The sequence below is a fragment of the Ambystoma mexicanum genome, chromosome 9 (assembly GCF_040938575.1).
Source record: "Ambystoma mexicanum isolate Mex_15411 chromosome 9, UKY_AmexF1_1, whole genome shotgun sequence".
NCBI lineage: Eukaryota > Metazoa > Chordata > Amphibia > Caudata > Ambystomatidae > Ambystoma > Ambystoma mexicanum.
The window spans coordinates 1019756350-1019770967 of NC_090931.1; the positions used below are offsets into that span (position 1 = coordinate 1019756350).

A 14618-nucleotide genomic window follows, 5' to 3' on the forward strand; every position below is an offset into this window, starting at 1 on the left:
CACGAGTGGGAGCTTCGGCAGGACCAAGTAGAGAACCTGTTCCGCAAATGTTGCAATCCCCAGACCAACTTGTTAGCGAAGGCGACAAACACTAAGTGCCGGAGGTTTGCTAACAGTATTCCCCAGCAGGGGAGCATGGGGGACTCATTCTCATTCCCTTGGGAAGGCCTCTTTCTGTATGCATTCCCTCTGTTGCCATTGTTACTTCGAGTCATCAATCTACTCAAACAGTGTCAGTGCCGGATGATCCTTGCCGCACCAGCGTGGCCAAGGCAGATCTGGAACATGGACCTTGTCAGCATGTCAGCGGTGTCACCAGTCAAGCTGCCAGTGGTCGTGGATCTTCTTGCCATGGAAGGAGGCGACATTCTTCACCATGATCCAGGGTCTCTGAACCTGAAGGCCTGGCTCCTTCAGTGCTAGATTTCGGTGGCTACGATCTCCCAGCGGACTGCAAGGAAGTTCTCGCCAAGGCTAGAGCAGCATCTACTTTAAATGCTACAGGCTCAAGTGGAAGAGATTTGCTATTTGGTGCCGTTCCCAGAAGGTCGACCCATGGCCCCTCAGGTGCTTCCATATTTGCTGCTGTTGGCCAAATCGGGGCTGACCCACGCCTCCATCAAGGTTCATCTGGCGGCTATCACCCGCTACAACAGATCCCCAGGGTGACCATCCTAGTGGTCGCACCGATTGGTCAAGGAATTAGTCAAGGGGCTATTCCGCTCTTTCCGGGCGGTGAAGGCTCCGCCCCCGGCATGGGAACTAAATGTGGTGCTTACTAGGCTTATGGGACGTCCGTTCGAGCCTCTGCATTCTGCACCACTCAACCTTTTGTCGTGGAAAACAAATGTTCTCGTGCCCGTCACATCTGCACGACAAGTGGGGGAGATCCAGGCCCTCTCCTGTACACCTCCTTACTTGACTTTCCACGAGATGAGGGTGGTGCTGCGGACCCACCCCTCCCTCCTTCATGTCCAAGGTGCCGTCAGATTTTCATCTAAACGTGCCCTTGGTGTCACCTGTTTTTTTTCTGACACCTTTGTTGCCGGCTGATAGGACTTTGCACTCGCTGGATGTGGTTAGAGCGCTGAAGTTTTATGTGGCCCGCACAACAGTTTCCGGAAAACCTCTCGGCTCTTTGTGAACTTTGATCCTGTGAACCATGGGAAGGCCCTGTGCAAGGCTTCATTTCCAGGTGACTCTCCGGCTGTATCACCCACTGTCACCGGTTGGTAAACTGACGGCTTCCTGGCCGTCCGAGAGCCCAGTCTACCAGAGCGATCGCTGCTACAACAGCGTTCCTGTCTGGTGTGCCCCTGCTGGACATATGCAGGGCTGGAACGTGGAGGTCTCCATACACCTTCACGAGATTCTACTGCGTCGACAGGGATTCCAGGGAGGAGTCCAGAGTCGGCCAAGCAGTGCTGCACAACCTGTTCGCTTCAAGCTGAGCCTGCTGAGGAGCTAAGAGATGCTTATGTTGCGCCTTGCCACGTCCCTTGGTTGTGCATGTGTGTACTGCTATGTATTTATTCATAAGCATGTGAATCCATGCCAGACCCCATGATGGAGAAGGAACAAGTTACTTACCTGTCACTGTTCTCCAGCATGCTGGAGAACAACAGTTCCAGGTAAGTAACTTGTTCCTTATTTATTGTTCCTTATTTATTGCATTTATTGACATCGCCCAAACCCGTAAGTATCACAGTGCTGGTACAACTTGGTGAGCAGGGAAAACAAAGTACAGTACAGAGTAAGAGAGAGGAAACAAGTTGCAAAAGCAACATAATAGTACAAGCTCTGTAGAGGAGGGTAGAGATCAGGGAGGTCACTTTGAAGTATGAAAGGATCAGTTGGCCTTTGCCGTGATTTGAACCTGCGAATCACACTCAGATTACACCAGCATGCGCTCAGCCCCCTGAGCTATCTTACTGGCTACCCAGCAAGAGCATTTCTTACTGTGACATTGCATTTTATTACTGGTGTTCAGGCCAGAAGCAACATAAGTATTCTTTCATTGGGGTGGGGGCATTTGTGCCACCTGCAAGGCAATGTTTTTTTTACTGTGGCATGACATCTTTTTCTCCCGTTAGGGAGCAAATACAACATGATCAGAGTTCCTTGGGGATTGCGGGATTTGTGTAGCCAGCAAGGATATGTTTTGTTACTGTGTGGCATGCCTTTTTTCACTGGCATTAAGGCAAACCCAACAGGAGTATGTTCTTGCATGCGGATACTGGCATGTTATAGACATGATTTTGTTATACTATACTTACTGGCATTATGGTCAAAGCAAACATGAGTATTTTCCTATGTGGACATGAGTGAGCACAAGCGATATGAAAATGCTCTTTTACACTTGCAGAGTACTGGCATATTGTGGGAAAAGGCATTCTTGGCATCTATCAGACTTTCTATGTCTTACCTTGAAAAACCGATTGTAAACTGTCGCTTTTTACATAATTTATTACAGAAAGTGTACTGAAAAATGCACTATTTTAACCCATTATTTAAAAACCTTTCTAAAGGGGAAAAATCCCCACCCTTGATTGGTTCTCCCTCCATCACTACTATCTGCCACTCTTGTGCATTTGGCTGGGGGCAGAACAAGAACCCTTCCCTCTGCCGGCTTTTCTTAATGTGGGCCCTACTACATTAGCTCCAGGCCCCACTTGCTACAGAATCATGGCTACGCCTCTGGTGAGTTGGAGTGAAAGATGGATCGCATGGGCCAAAGGAAAGCGTAATATCGACTCAGCCTCCTGGGCTTGGGGAGGGGGCGGTAGGATAGGGGGGTTAAGGGGGGTAATGGGTAGCGCAATAGGTTTAATGTCCCCTCTCACTAACAGTTTTAAACCCCCCCACCCTCCCCCCCAACATTTTGAGGCTGGCTCCGCCCCTGGGAACATGCATACACATTTATGAATGCCCCAAACTGAGGCCAGATTGCACTTGCCAAATCAGATCTTTAATAGCAGAAACTGACATTTGAGATGCTTTCTTTTAGTTTGCATTAATTGCTGACATGTTCTCCTGCATGTAAAAGGCCCCGCACACAGTATGCATGTGCATGGGCAGAGTTATACTGCCCATGAAGTATTACACGGAACTGGCTAACGCTCGTTTAGGTTGCAGCATGAGAGCTCCCAGAGTTGATTCCTTGCAGGTTTAAAGCTGCCTTCATGTGATCACTAATCTTCCCTCTCCCTTCCTTCCCATCAGGCCAAGGTTTAGCCCAGCATAGACCAACAGTATAATCAACACAGTCCTTCATTAGGAACTTAACTGCAGCCTTGAAACGTTCTGTACCACTACACCCCTTCCGCCATGATGGTAAACAGATGGCTGGTTAGCGGCATCTACACAGCTCATGCTCAGTTGCAAGTCGGAGAGCTCACCGAGCAGGTGCTTGATGCGGAAATGTCAAGTCACATGCGGAAGTCCCAGGAGGCTCTCCACGTATCTTTTCTTTCTTCTGACTTTGATAAATTGTGTATGACTGAGGGAGCCTTGCCTTGCTGCCGCCTGCTCCTCGGAGAGAGGGGGGGGGGTGAGGATTGGGAAACATGCGTTTGAAAGGAAACGGCCATTACTATATGTATATATGGGATTAGTATGTTCCTGGTGTTTTAATTACTCTTTTGTGAGTAGAGAGTACTTGTTGTGCTACCACGGAACAATACGTGTGCCTCCCTGCTGTGCAATGGAACGGTTTTCGACTCTACGTCCAAATAGCTTTCCCTTGGTGCCATGGCAAAGGTCTGGAATCTTTGTTGTCCTTTAATGCTGCTGTTTCGGAGTGTGTTATCCTTGGCTAGGAGTGGCCTCAATTCAGGCACTATCAGGCACTACATGGCTGCTATATCGATTCATATTTTGAAATTCCAACTTTCATGTATTTTTTAAAGGGTGGCTAAATCCTTCCCCCTAAAATCATATGTTGTTCCTTCTTTGGACTTGAACTAGTCATGGCCATTGTTTGACTTGTTGCGCCTGCATTCTTGTTCCCTGTGGCTCTCGCCAATACAAAAGATCTTCCTGGTGGCCATTACTTCTGCATGCTCTGTGGACCCTTGTTTTTTGGTATTTTGAAAGGGAAAGGTAATTCTGCGTGACAGAACGTCCTTTCTTCTGAAAGTGATATTCCAGCGTCTTCACCTACCCCTCAACCTCAGATTACGATCATGATCCTAAAAAGATACTCCACTTTTTTCTGGGCCACTCTCTAAGGAGTACCACATTGAAAATCAACTAATTGTAGGGTATTTTGGGGCAAGACCAAACCCAGAAGACCCTACTTGGATGGATTGTACTGTGCATCAAAACCTGCTTCTGTTTGTGAATAAACAGGTTCCTTAAAGCATCTGGGACCATTGAACCAGAGGGTTCGGATCGTTGCTTGAACCTTCCACAACGTTGTTCCCTTGTCAGCTGTCAAGCTGCTACTTGGGTGTCGCTGCATACATTTGCCAAGCATTTCTGCCTGAATACCTTGGCTGGGGAGGATACCTGTTGGGGTAGAATTGCTTAACTGTGGGTTTTGGGTCCCCAACTCAAGTGTGTGTGCTGCACTTCGGAAATCCAGTGCAGAAGTGCTCTTTAAGCAGCCCATTCTGGTCCCATTGTGATTATATCAATCTGAAAGTGTGTTGGGGAGTTTTCTGGTGCCAGTTGTACTTTTTACTTTGGCTACACAATGGTTGTAGCCCCTTTACCATATTACTAGTCAAATGATATGATATGATATGAAAGGTTTTTATAACGCGCTTATTACCCAGAGGTTTCTAAGTGCGGACCCGGGGATCGAACCTGTGTTGCTCCCTGTCATCTTGCTTCCAAGGTGAGTACGTTGCCCCTGAACTATCCTCCCGAGACAAATGCCCATAAAGTGATCGTTTTTTAAAGTTCTACCCCAGGCCATTTCGTTTGGTGCACTGTTGTCTGTGTTGACCATAAGGCTCGACTAAAATAGACTTTTTCCTGACGAAGGCTCATCCGGAACCCACAAAGGCACACTTGCTTTGGGTTTAAGCATTCCTGCCAAGTGGCTTAAACAGGTACGTAACGGATCTATGGAATTCTTCCCTGGTATTTCCTGAACAATAAGTAATACTTTAGAAGGTACCAGTCATTTTCTTATGTATTGGTGAGGACCCCAATCAATTAGTTTAACAACTTGTATTTTGAATTGTGTTTTTAAGGCATTCAAGCCACGCACATGTCACTTTGACTCCATTTGTAAGTTATGCTGTCTTGCCAGTAGGCAGAAAGGGGCACTAAATGCACTTTAATCCATCTTAAAATTTTAAGAACATCCGGTCATTTTAACAACTTGCATTTTGAATTGTGTTTTTAAGGCATTTAAGACAGGCACATGTCACTTTAAATCATTTAATTGTTGGTTAATTTGCACATTAAGCGATTTTGCACCGAGATGACTAAACATGTGTGTACTTTGCAATTCTGCATAGCACAAAGTCACTTGGGACCTCCAAGAGTCTTTGATTGGCATGTATTCACGTTTATAGTGCACATGAATTAGGTGGCAGATTCAGGTCATGATTTGGAGAAGGAAAAAACCAAAGGTGCTAAATGGAAGGTATGAGACTTTGTATTTCATTTTACATGGCAATGCTACCGAATGGCAGCCATTGCACCCAGAGAGAGGAGAGGTTTGTGGGCTGGGAACACGGAAAAAGTGGCAATGCCCTTTTTACCATAGAGTTGGATAATGTTTATATGTTGTGAACAAATGTCAGAACGGTTTTGTGCTCAAGCCATTAGTAGGTGGCGAAACGCATTACATGCAGGCTCTTCCGATTATTTTTACTGTTTATTGAATACATTCCTTTTTTGATTCTCCACGTGAGTTTTGGGCAATTTTTGGAGCACGAGTGCGTTCCAGGACATTTCATGAGTGTTATAATAGTGTTACTGTAGCAAATTCTGGGTACATGTATTCTATGAGGTTTATCTGTTTGCTGGGAGCTCCTTGGGTCTATTTGGTGCCACTTAGAATCTGTTTCTTAATTGGTTAATTCGTTTCCTATCAGCATTTTTCCTCTATATTGGGTTTGTGGGTAAGTAGAGATCAATATGAAACAGTTGGAGTTTATCTGTTTACCTCTGCGCTTATTTGTATGTTTTCCCCAAGTACTTATTCTACAGTATTTTTGACCTTATTTCTTTACTAAATGAATGTATAAGTATTTTTACAGTATTCATTTTTTGTATTACTATTTGTGGTGCATTTTAGCAAAAAGTACCCGTTCTCCTGACGGGTTCGGTGGGAAGACATGACAACACTCATCAGCTGTTGAAAAGGAGTGATCCTGTAGGTTGCTGTTCCGATTTGCTTATCGCTTGATGTGCTTTGCACTCTGAAGTAAACTGCACTGAAAATGGCTGTGTGTAGCTGGCTGACATACACCGGAGCAGACGTGGAGGGGGTGGGAAGGCGAGAGTTGGTGTGCTACTGCATACTGGGATCTACTGTGCTCTTCCCACTCCTGTTGCCTCACCCTGGCATGGTGCATTTAATTGCAGAGCATTACGGTGCAAATGTCCCAGAAACCGTGCATTCTAGGATTGAGGACTGGTCCTTCTACGACCGCATTGATGTTTTACCGATTTCAGGTAACCGTCTCGTTTGTGAAGGTGCTAGAATCGGGGGAAAGGGGTGGGTGTCCAAAGGTTATGTAGCCAGTAATGTCCGGAGCATCCTAACAGGTAAATATGCAATATCTGGTGCAAATTGGTGAAACAATGTGTAATTGTATAAGGAAAAACGCTTTGCCAAGCCACAAAGAAATGTTTACTTTTGCTGAAATCCGGGGAACAGTGTCCAAATGTCATGTAGCCAGTATTTCCGGAGGGTCCTCGCAAGTAACTATGCAAAATCTGGTGTAGAATGGTGAAATGGTGTGGAACTTTTTAAGGAACAACGCTTTCACTTTCATAAATATAGATGGGCCTAATTGTACTTTGATACCAGCCCATCCCACTTCTAAGAGTGAAGCCTAACTGCACTGCAGCATACAAATTGTGAGATTTGGAACTAACTTGATAAACTGTCTCACAAGGATCATACTGCCCTCCTCAGAGGCTCCCTAACAATGCCCATTTTGTAAGAACCGTCCTACAGCAATTCATCATCTCTGGTTTCGATTTCCCATAATTCATTTACCTCCATCGTGTATTAAAGTGCTGCTTTGGAAGTCTTTCAATGATCAAGAATTATGGCAGGAAGGTGCATCCACTAGAGAAACACATTACTTAATTCGGCAGTGTTGTTCCAGATGGATCCAGACTTCCTTCCATAGATCCCTCTACACCTTCCCGCCTACCTCTCAACTCATGGGAATGCCATGATTTTATACCAACTGTGTTTGTCCTCTTTTCGTGTCAGTTCTACAATATATTTTAATCCCTGTTGACCATGGAAACCTGGTGAAATTGAGGTATATTGGCAGGGGCGGTTGCCTTTTTGGGCCAGCTGTATCACATCCAGCACCTGCGTCTCCCATGGCACTGTGTTAGAGCTGCTCATAATGCTGCATCTATACCAGTGGCGGCTTTTTCTGGATTTCCTGGTTCATTCTGTTCCTGGAGCGAATTCAAAGATGGAGAAAAACGACGCACTAGTTGAGATTTTAATGGCAAATATCTAACACTCTGTCAGAGTACAGTACTTTTATTTATATTCCATCCCCCTGATGTGCAGACCTCCAGTCCAATAATATGTCCCCAAGACTGCATGATAGCCGCATGTAAAAGTCATAGCCAAGACTTATTGGTTATCTTAGTACACTAACCTGTGCTAGTCCAGCACAAGGTTGCTGTTCGCATGAAGTCTTGAAGGAATATGTGACCGTGAACCAGTTTAGCAATGTAGTTTATTGAGAGGAGTGGCAAAGGGTTACTTGGCAGTGACCAGTAGATAAGCCACAGAGGTGTATTGAATCATGCTGGAAACATGAATCTTAAAGGGTGTAATGTTTTGTTGGGTTTCAGCTTCAGAGCTTTATACCCTTGAGAAACTGTGCACTTTTCACAGATCTATGTGAGTTCACCTGATTAAACAACAGAGAATGAATTGACAATGAAACCTTTACAAAGAAAACCCATCCAAACCTCTCCCAACACGTTCAAACACCTTACCTCACCCCATATCAATATTTAATACAACTTTGGTATGTTTTTGTTATTAAAGATTAGTTATTAAATACATTCTCTGTTTTCTGTTCGTTAAAATCACTGGATACCTACTTTCACATTCAAGCTTGGTGGATGTCACCCTGCACTCGCTTATCTTCCAAACCTCGCAGTACATCCAAGCAAAGAGACAGAAAGCAATTAAGATACATTGCAAAGAATATCATGCGATCGCCAATGGTGGTGGTGTAAACTGTTCCAACTCCAGAGCAAGTTTGTTGTTTACTGTGCGTTAAGGTTATTTTGTAAAAAAAACAAAGAAAACACAGCATTGATTAGCTGTCATTACTGCTCTACTTACAAAACTTAATTCTTTAAATCCTAAATTTGTCCTGGTTCAGTTCTCATTCCATCTTATGATGAATGTGTCATCGCAAAATTGAAAATAAAAAAATAATGTTGACGAAAAACTAAAACTCTGACAAATTAAGACAATGTCAAATATTTATTTTTACAACATTCAACAAAAACACAGTAGAAAACAAAAAAAGCCAGTATAAAATGCTTTAGATTAGAGGAAGGAAAAATAATTGGACACTGCACATGAGGTTGTCCCATTAAAATAGACATTTATAAAAAAAAAAAAAAAACGAGCATGTAAGAAAAAACATTGTTTGAAAGGACCAAAGACATCTCCACAGGGGAAACATTTAGTGTAAAACATCTAAAAAGTACAAATCTAGTAAGACATTACTATAAAACTTTGTTAAATAGCATTTCTTCATATCCATCTACAATCGTGCAGTTTACATCCTTTATCACTTTAGGCAACATCTAACACACCAACTGTTTTAATTGAAACCAGATCAGTTGCTCCTTGTCTGTAGATCGTAATTGTTGCATGCTACATGCCAGGCATAATCCATAAAGCATATGTAACATATGAGGTGCTCAAACTTTATTCAGTGGGATAAATATATTCAAACAAAGGATGCAACCCCTGCTTTCTTCAGATGATGTATGCTCATATCAAACCAATGTATGCAAATAATTTTGTTCCAGCGCTGTTCACATTCTTAGACCATGCTCAGTTCAAACATCTTGATATTTATATTGCGTACTATGAATTATATTTAGAATGTATTATTATTCTGTTGTCTGATATTTTATGTTTCTGAATTAGGTGACATCGTATCATCCCAAATCAGCCTGCAGCACTGCCTGGAACAGAACCCCTCATATCCAGATGCTCATCTCCTGATGGCTCAAGTGTATTTATCCCAAAACAATTTCAAACTATGTTCTCAGTCTCTAGAACTCTGTCTGAGTTACAATTTTGAGGTAAGATCCTAAGTAGCGGTGTAGATGATTGGTTAAGTAACCGCATATCGAGCACATTACAGAGCAAGCCAATCCTAAATGTTTCAGTCATCATTGCACCCATCGGTTTGAAAGTGAGATGGAAGTAGGTTGGTTTTGCACCAGGAAAGGGGGCTCCTCCTGGGAGGCAGGGATACCCTCTCTTCTGCAGGCAAATCTGGAAGATTCTGGAATGAGAAGGATGTTCTTTGTCCTGTAACTACAAAACCACTCATTTCTTAATAAAACATTTCCAGTTGCACTGTATGTAAATTTTGTTTGTCATCGTGCACATCTTTTTCTAGACTGGTCATTGCTGCCAAGAACTGAATATAAAAGATTTTAAAGCAGTTTCTTCTGCTAGGAAAACAGCACCTACTGATGGTTCTTTTCTTCCGTTTCCTGTTAATGTTCTCTAGTGAGGAAACCATGCATAATGCTGAATCTTTTTCAATTGAGTTGCCAAAAGGAGGAGAAAAAGCCACTGTGGTAGGTCAGAGAAGAATTGCCTAGCATTTCAGTGTTGGACTGCCCATGGGCAGGACAAATACTGATACGTTTGGGATATTTCTCCTCTGTGAAAGATAGTGAGCTAAAGAATCTGGGTAAGGCTCTCACAACCAGGACTAATGTCTGCCAGAGAGACTCCCAGGACCAACCTTGTTTTTTGCAGGTCAGAGATAGGACACAGACAATTAGACATTTTTGTGAAATACTTCACAGTTTATTAAAGTAAGAACAACATCTCTCACCTGGCTCTGTTGCTATGGTAGAGGTTCTCTATCTAATTAACAAAATAAAGGTGCTCATCAGGACGTTGTACATACATCAGTTCTGTCCAAAACCTAAGCTTCCAACTGTCCCTACCACTATTAAAGAGAACAAATTCAGATAAGTGGTCTGGTTAGTGCTCTCTGGTGCATGCCCCCCCTCACAAATGTCTCTGGAAAGTGCCCCTATTGGCTTCCCAGGATTTTTTTGTTTCTCTCACAGTTCTGTTAAATCCAAAGTTCCTGTACAAAAAGATGAAATGTTCCTCTTGTCTTTCTCAGAGCTTGCCTTCTTTTACAATCTCAGAAAAAACATAGTTACTCACCATTTCTTTAGGGCAAAAAGGGCAAACTCATGTACCCATCCACACAATTCTGGGCAAACTTCACAAGTTTTTTCCCTGCATGTAGAACATGTTTTGGAATGTGCTTCACTTGTTCAAAGGTAAGCTTTGGCTCACCCGTTTGGGTCTGTTCTGTTCCGTGGGTGGGATAACTTTTGGTAGTCACACGTGGACCTGTCTCTTCAGAAGTGACTGACTATAGTTCTCTAGGCACCATCTGTGGATTTGGTTATACGGCCAATCCAGGCCTTTGCCTCTCGGCTGTGTATCTTCTTCAGGAAAACTAAGCCTTACACACATATCCCTCTTGGGGTCTTTCCTCTTCACTTTTTCCCCTTGCAGGGTATAGGCTTCTCCATCACTCCCTTTTAGGGATTCCTTTATTTCTTGGTGTCTAGTAATCCCCTTTTCTATATTCGATGATTCTTGTATCCCTTCTTTGGGTATTATTTATTGTTCCCAGGAGCTACTTCAGAAACTTTGATGTTCAGAGTCTTTTGCAGGGCGCCCCAGAGCTCAAGCACGTTCCTACCTCTCCTTAGCGGATACTGTGTGCCTTCTGTTGCGTGCTGTTCTTCCCAGCGGGAGGTGCTTGCTCTATGTGTGACGGAACCGTCTTGCGCTGGACACCGGATCCTTGCTCCCTGTTGCGAGTGCCTTCTCGCCGGCACACCGGTCCACAGCTTTAGTGCGGTTTCATCTTTCGCCGGCAAAGACCATGAAACTGTGGTTCACCGGCACTCCTGGGCTCAGCAATGTTGCATGGGCTCTCTGCCCACAACCTACACTTCGTGGTCCTGCCTCCAGGTTGTGTTGGCTCCACACTGTAGCGACGTCTGCTCTGCACGGCTTCCTTTGGTTTGGCTGAGTTCGGGTCAGCTCTTCCATCTCTCTCCAGGTAAGGGTTTTGTCAATTACATGCTGGTCTCTGAATTGAGACACAGTCCCTTTGGTCCTGGAGCTTCATCTTTAAGGAACAGTCAGCAACACAGTCAGGCATGTGTGAGCGCCCCATCACATTATCTATTCCCATTGTGAAGGCATCATGAAGTGAGACACAGACAACAGATTCAATGTTCAAACAAACATACGTTTATGAACTTAAACATCAGGATGGTGCAAGGCCTAACTTACCCTATTCTAAGGTGTGATTTCCCTACCTAAAACTAAGGATAGTCAGAGTCGGTAAGTCCGCTTGTCCAGCTTGTCAACTCACATTCGTTCTTCTGCTTCACTTTAGCAGTCTCTTTCATACATGCTGTTTTGTTATCTGTATGTTTCGCTGACTTTCACTGATAGGGTATCCTTGGTCTATGCGCAATTGTCAGACCACGCAGTCCACCCATTACAGGTCACGCAACTGATAACCCTAGTCTTTCTTGCCCACCCAGGTTTTTCTGTCACTGCACATGTGTTTTGTTGCACATTCACTTTGCTTTCTCGCCAGAGTTTTGGCTTTGCCACACTGTATGCTTTCATACAGTTCACTCTGTGGTTCTCTTCCCTTAACCACATTACTTTCACACTCTTCATTAATGTTCATTACTTGCTTTTCATTGTATTTCATTAGATTCGTTCTTTGGCTCTCAGTGCCTTTCAGTATGTTACATGTGCTTCACACAAGCTTGCATTCTATTCATAGGCCTATCAAAACTTTCCTTTAGTTCGATAGTCAATAGTTTTTCATTCAAGTTCTTTCACTTACAGTCCAACTTGTTCATATTTTTCACTACAGCCCCTCACTTTAGGCTCACCTTAGCTTGCACATCTAATTTTGTTTGTTCAGCAATTACAAACTTTTGTAGCCCCCGGATGCGCCCCGATATGAGTCTTCCCTTTTTATTCACTCACCGTTCCCTGGTGGCTCCTCCGGGCTGCTTCTTTGCTCTTCTGCTCCGCATACACGTCTCTGTAGTATGGCGAGCCATGCTCGCACTTTGGAATTCTCTCTGTAGGTTTCTGAGGGCTGCGCTCGCCTCTCGCGGACGCTGTCGGTAACTTGCAGCAATGGGGTCTCTTCCCTGCCTCACAGCTCCTGCTGTGGGCACTAGACCAGGGAGGCACTAACTACTGTGACCCTCTCACGACCCACTCAAGCCCCGGCGTCGCAGTCTCTCCTGGGTACGTGCTGCGTCATGGCCTCAAGGCAAAACCCTCATCAGCAGCCGCCTTCTCGACAGGATTATTATCCACGCAGGCTCGACACGCTTGGCCCAGATTTTCTCCTGCTGGTCTCCCCTTCCTGATTGTCGCACCCCTTTTAGGCACCTGCAACCATTTAACGGGTTGCATTTGTGAGTCCACAAGTCCAGTTGCCTGTTCCTAGTTATTGGTGTTCTCGAGACATGCCTGAGCCCCACAAGTCTTCAGACCTCTTCCTCGTCTCAGTACCAGAGTGGTGAAATGACATGGTGGTGTGTACCACTACTAGTTGTTTCTTCCTTGTCCCAGTACTATATTGGTATGAATGAAGGGAAGTGACGGCCTGTAAAGGGGGGAGGTGGAGGGGGTAAGCTTGGTTATCACAAGGAAAAGGGAAATATGGCTCACCTGTAGACATCCTCTTCCCCAAGAAACCTCCACCCAGGTGATCCTCCCTCACATCTCCAACCCCAGGGTCAGGTTCCAAAAGCGATGTCCTTTTCTCTGCAGTTGGGTTAACTAAGTTGATGTTACATTACATGGCTATTAGTCAAGGTGAATTATTTAAAGGTTAACCAGGTATGATTGAAGCTTTTGATATGCTCATGATTAGTCTGTAGACATCAACTAGGGGTTTGATGCAACATTAAGCATTGAGTTTAGTATAATCGTGAGGGAGCCACTTTATTTAATAACTTTTAGGGAGGACTGACTGCCAGAAAGGGGCCACGAGCTTGGAAGGTCTGTGAACTTACTCTAGGTCTCTGTGTCCATTGATGGAATTAATTTAACATCATACTTTGCTGTCTAAATGAGCCAATGGGAATTAATGGTAGCACTCTGTCAAGGTTTACCACATTCCTCCCCAACTGCAAGCACTGGTTGAAAGTGGCATGTTGTATGCTCTCCATCACCAACATCAGATGTGGAGGGTCCCAAAGTCTCTGTTGTGAACCGCTTTAACATTTCCATGGCCCCACCTGCTCAAACACGCTGTACCGAACAGTATGGTTTTGACATATACGCCAGTGACACCCAGCGTCACCTCTAATTACAAGAGAATTAGATGCCTGCCAGTAGTTGCTGTTTGCCTTCTCAGCAACTAGGAAGGGGTAAATGCTACCACCCTCTACCTGAAAAAGTCACACATTGAGGATACTCTGTGAACTAAGCACAGTGAACTGGGCCCCCTTTCATTGTCATGGCCTTCTTTAATGGTTCGTGTTAAGATTTTCATATCGATGATAAATCTTCCTGACCTGTGACAACCCCAGACCTTTTGCTTTGACTAGGTAACTATTTTACCTTGTTCCTATGTGAAGGGGAATCTTTTTCCCCTCTCACGTAGTCTTTTACTCTTTTTATGGGTGACCTTTTTACATGTCTCCATAGTGTATGGTTGAAGTTAGTTTCCTACAACTTTTGGGCTTACACTGGGTTGCTCCTATGGACTCCCCTGTTAATTTCTCTTTCATGTACTTGGTGAACTACAGTTCCCAAGTAGTAAAGGGGATTTTCATCCCCCCCCCCTTTGCATTATATATAGTGAGCCAGCACACCCCACTTTATGTGGAGTGCTGGGGGGATACCATGCATCCCCTTTCTTACTTACCTGGTAACATTCTGTTACAATTGCAAGTTTTACATGAATGGTTGGTGGCAGTGATTTTACCTTTATGACTTTTAGTCTTATTACTTGCAGGCTGTTAATTTAGCCCTTGCACAGAAGGGCAACCATTGTTTTAAAATGGTGGGCTCCTCCTTTTCTCGCTATTTTTTTGTGTGCTTGCTGTTTCTGAGGTCTTCTCCTGGCATTCTAGGTGGGGACGACCTCAGTAGCTGTTTTGTC

General features: G+C 44.3%; 1 protein-coding gene across 1 annotated transcript in view; it reads left to right on the plus strand.

Annotated features, from left to right (window-relative positions):
* The window catches only part of TTC21B (tetratricopeptide repeat domain 21B), a 1345192-nt gene that overhangs the window by 491586 nt on the left and 838988 nt on the right, over window positions 1-14618 (plus strand). Inside the window, exon 13 of the mRNA XM_069616283.1 lies at window positions 9338-9495. Within this exon, the coding sequence (XP_069472384.1) occupies window positions 9338-9495 (158 nt within the window). The remainder of the gene's footprint in view (window positions 1-9337; window positions 9496-14618) is intronic.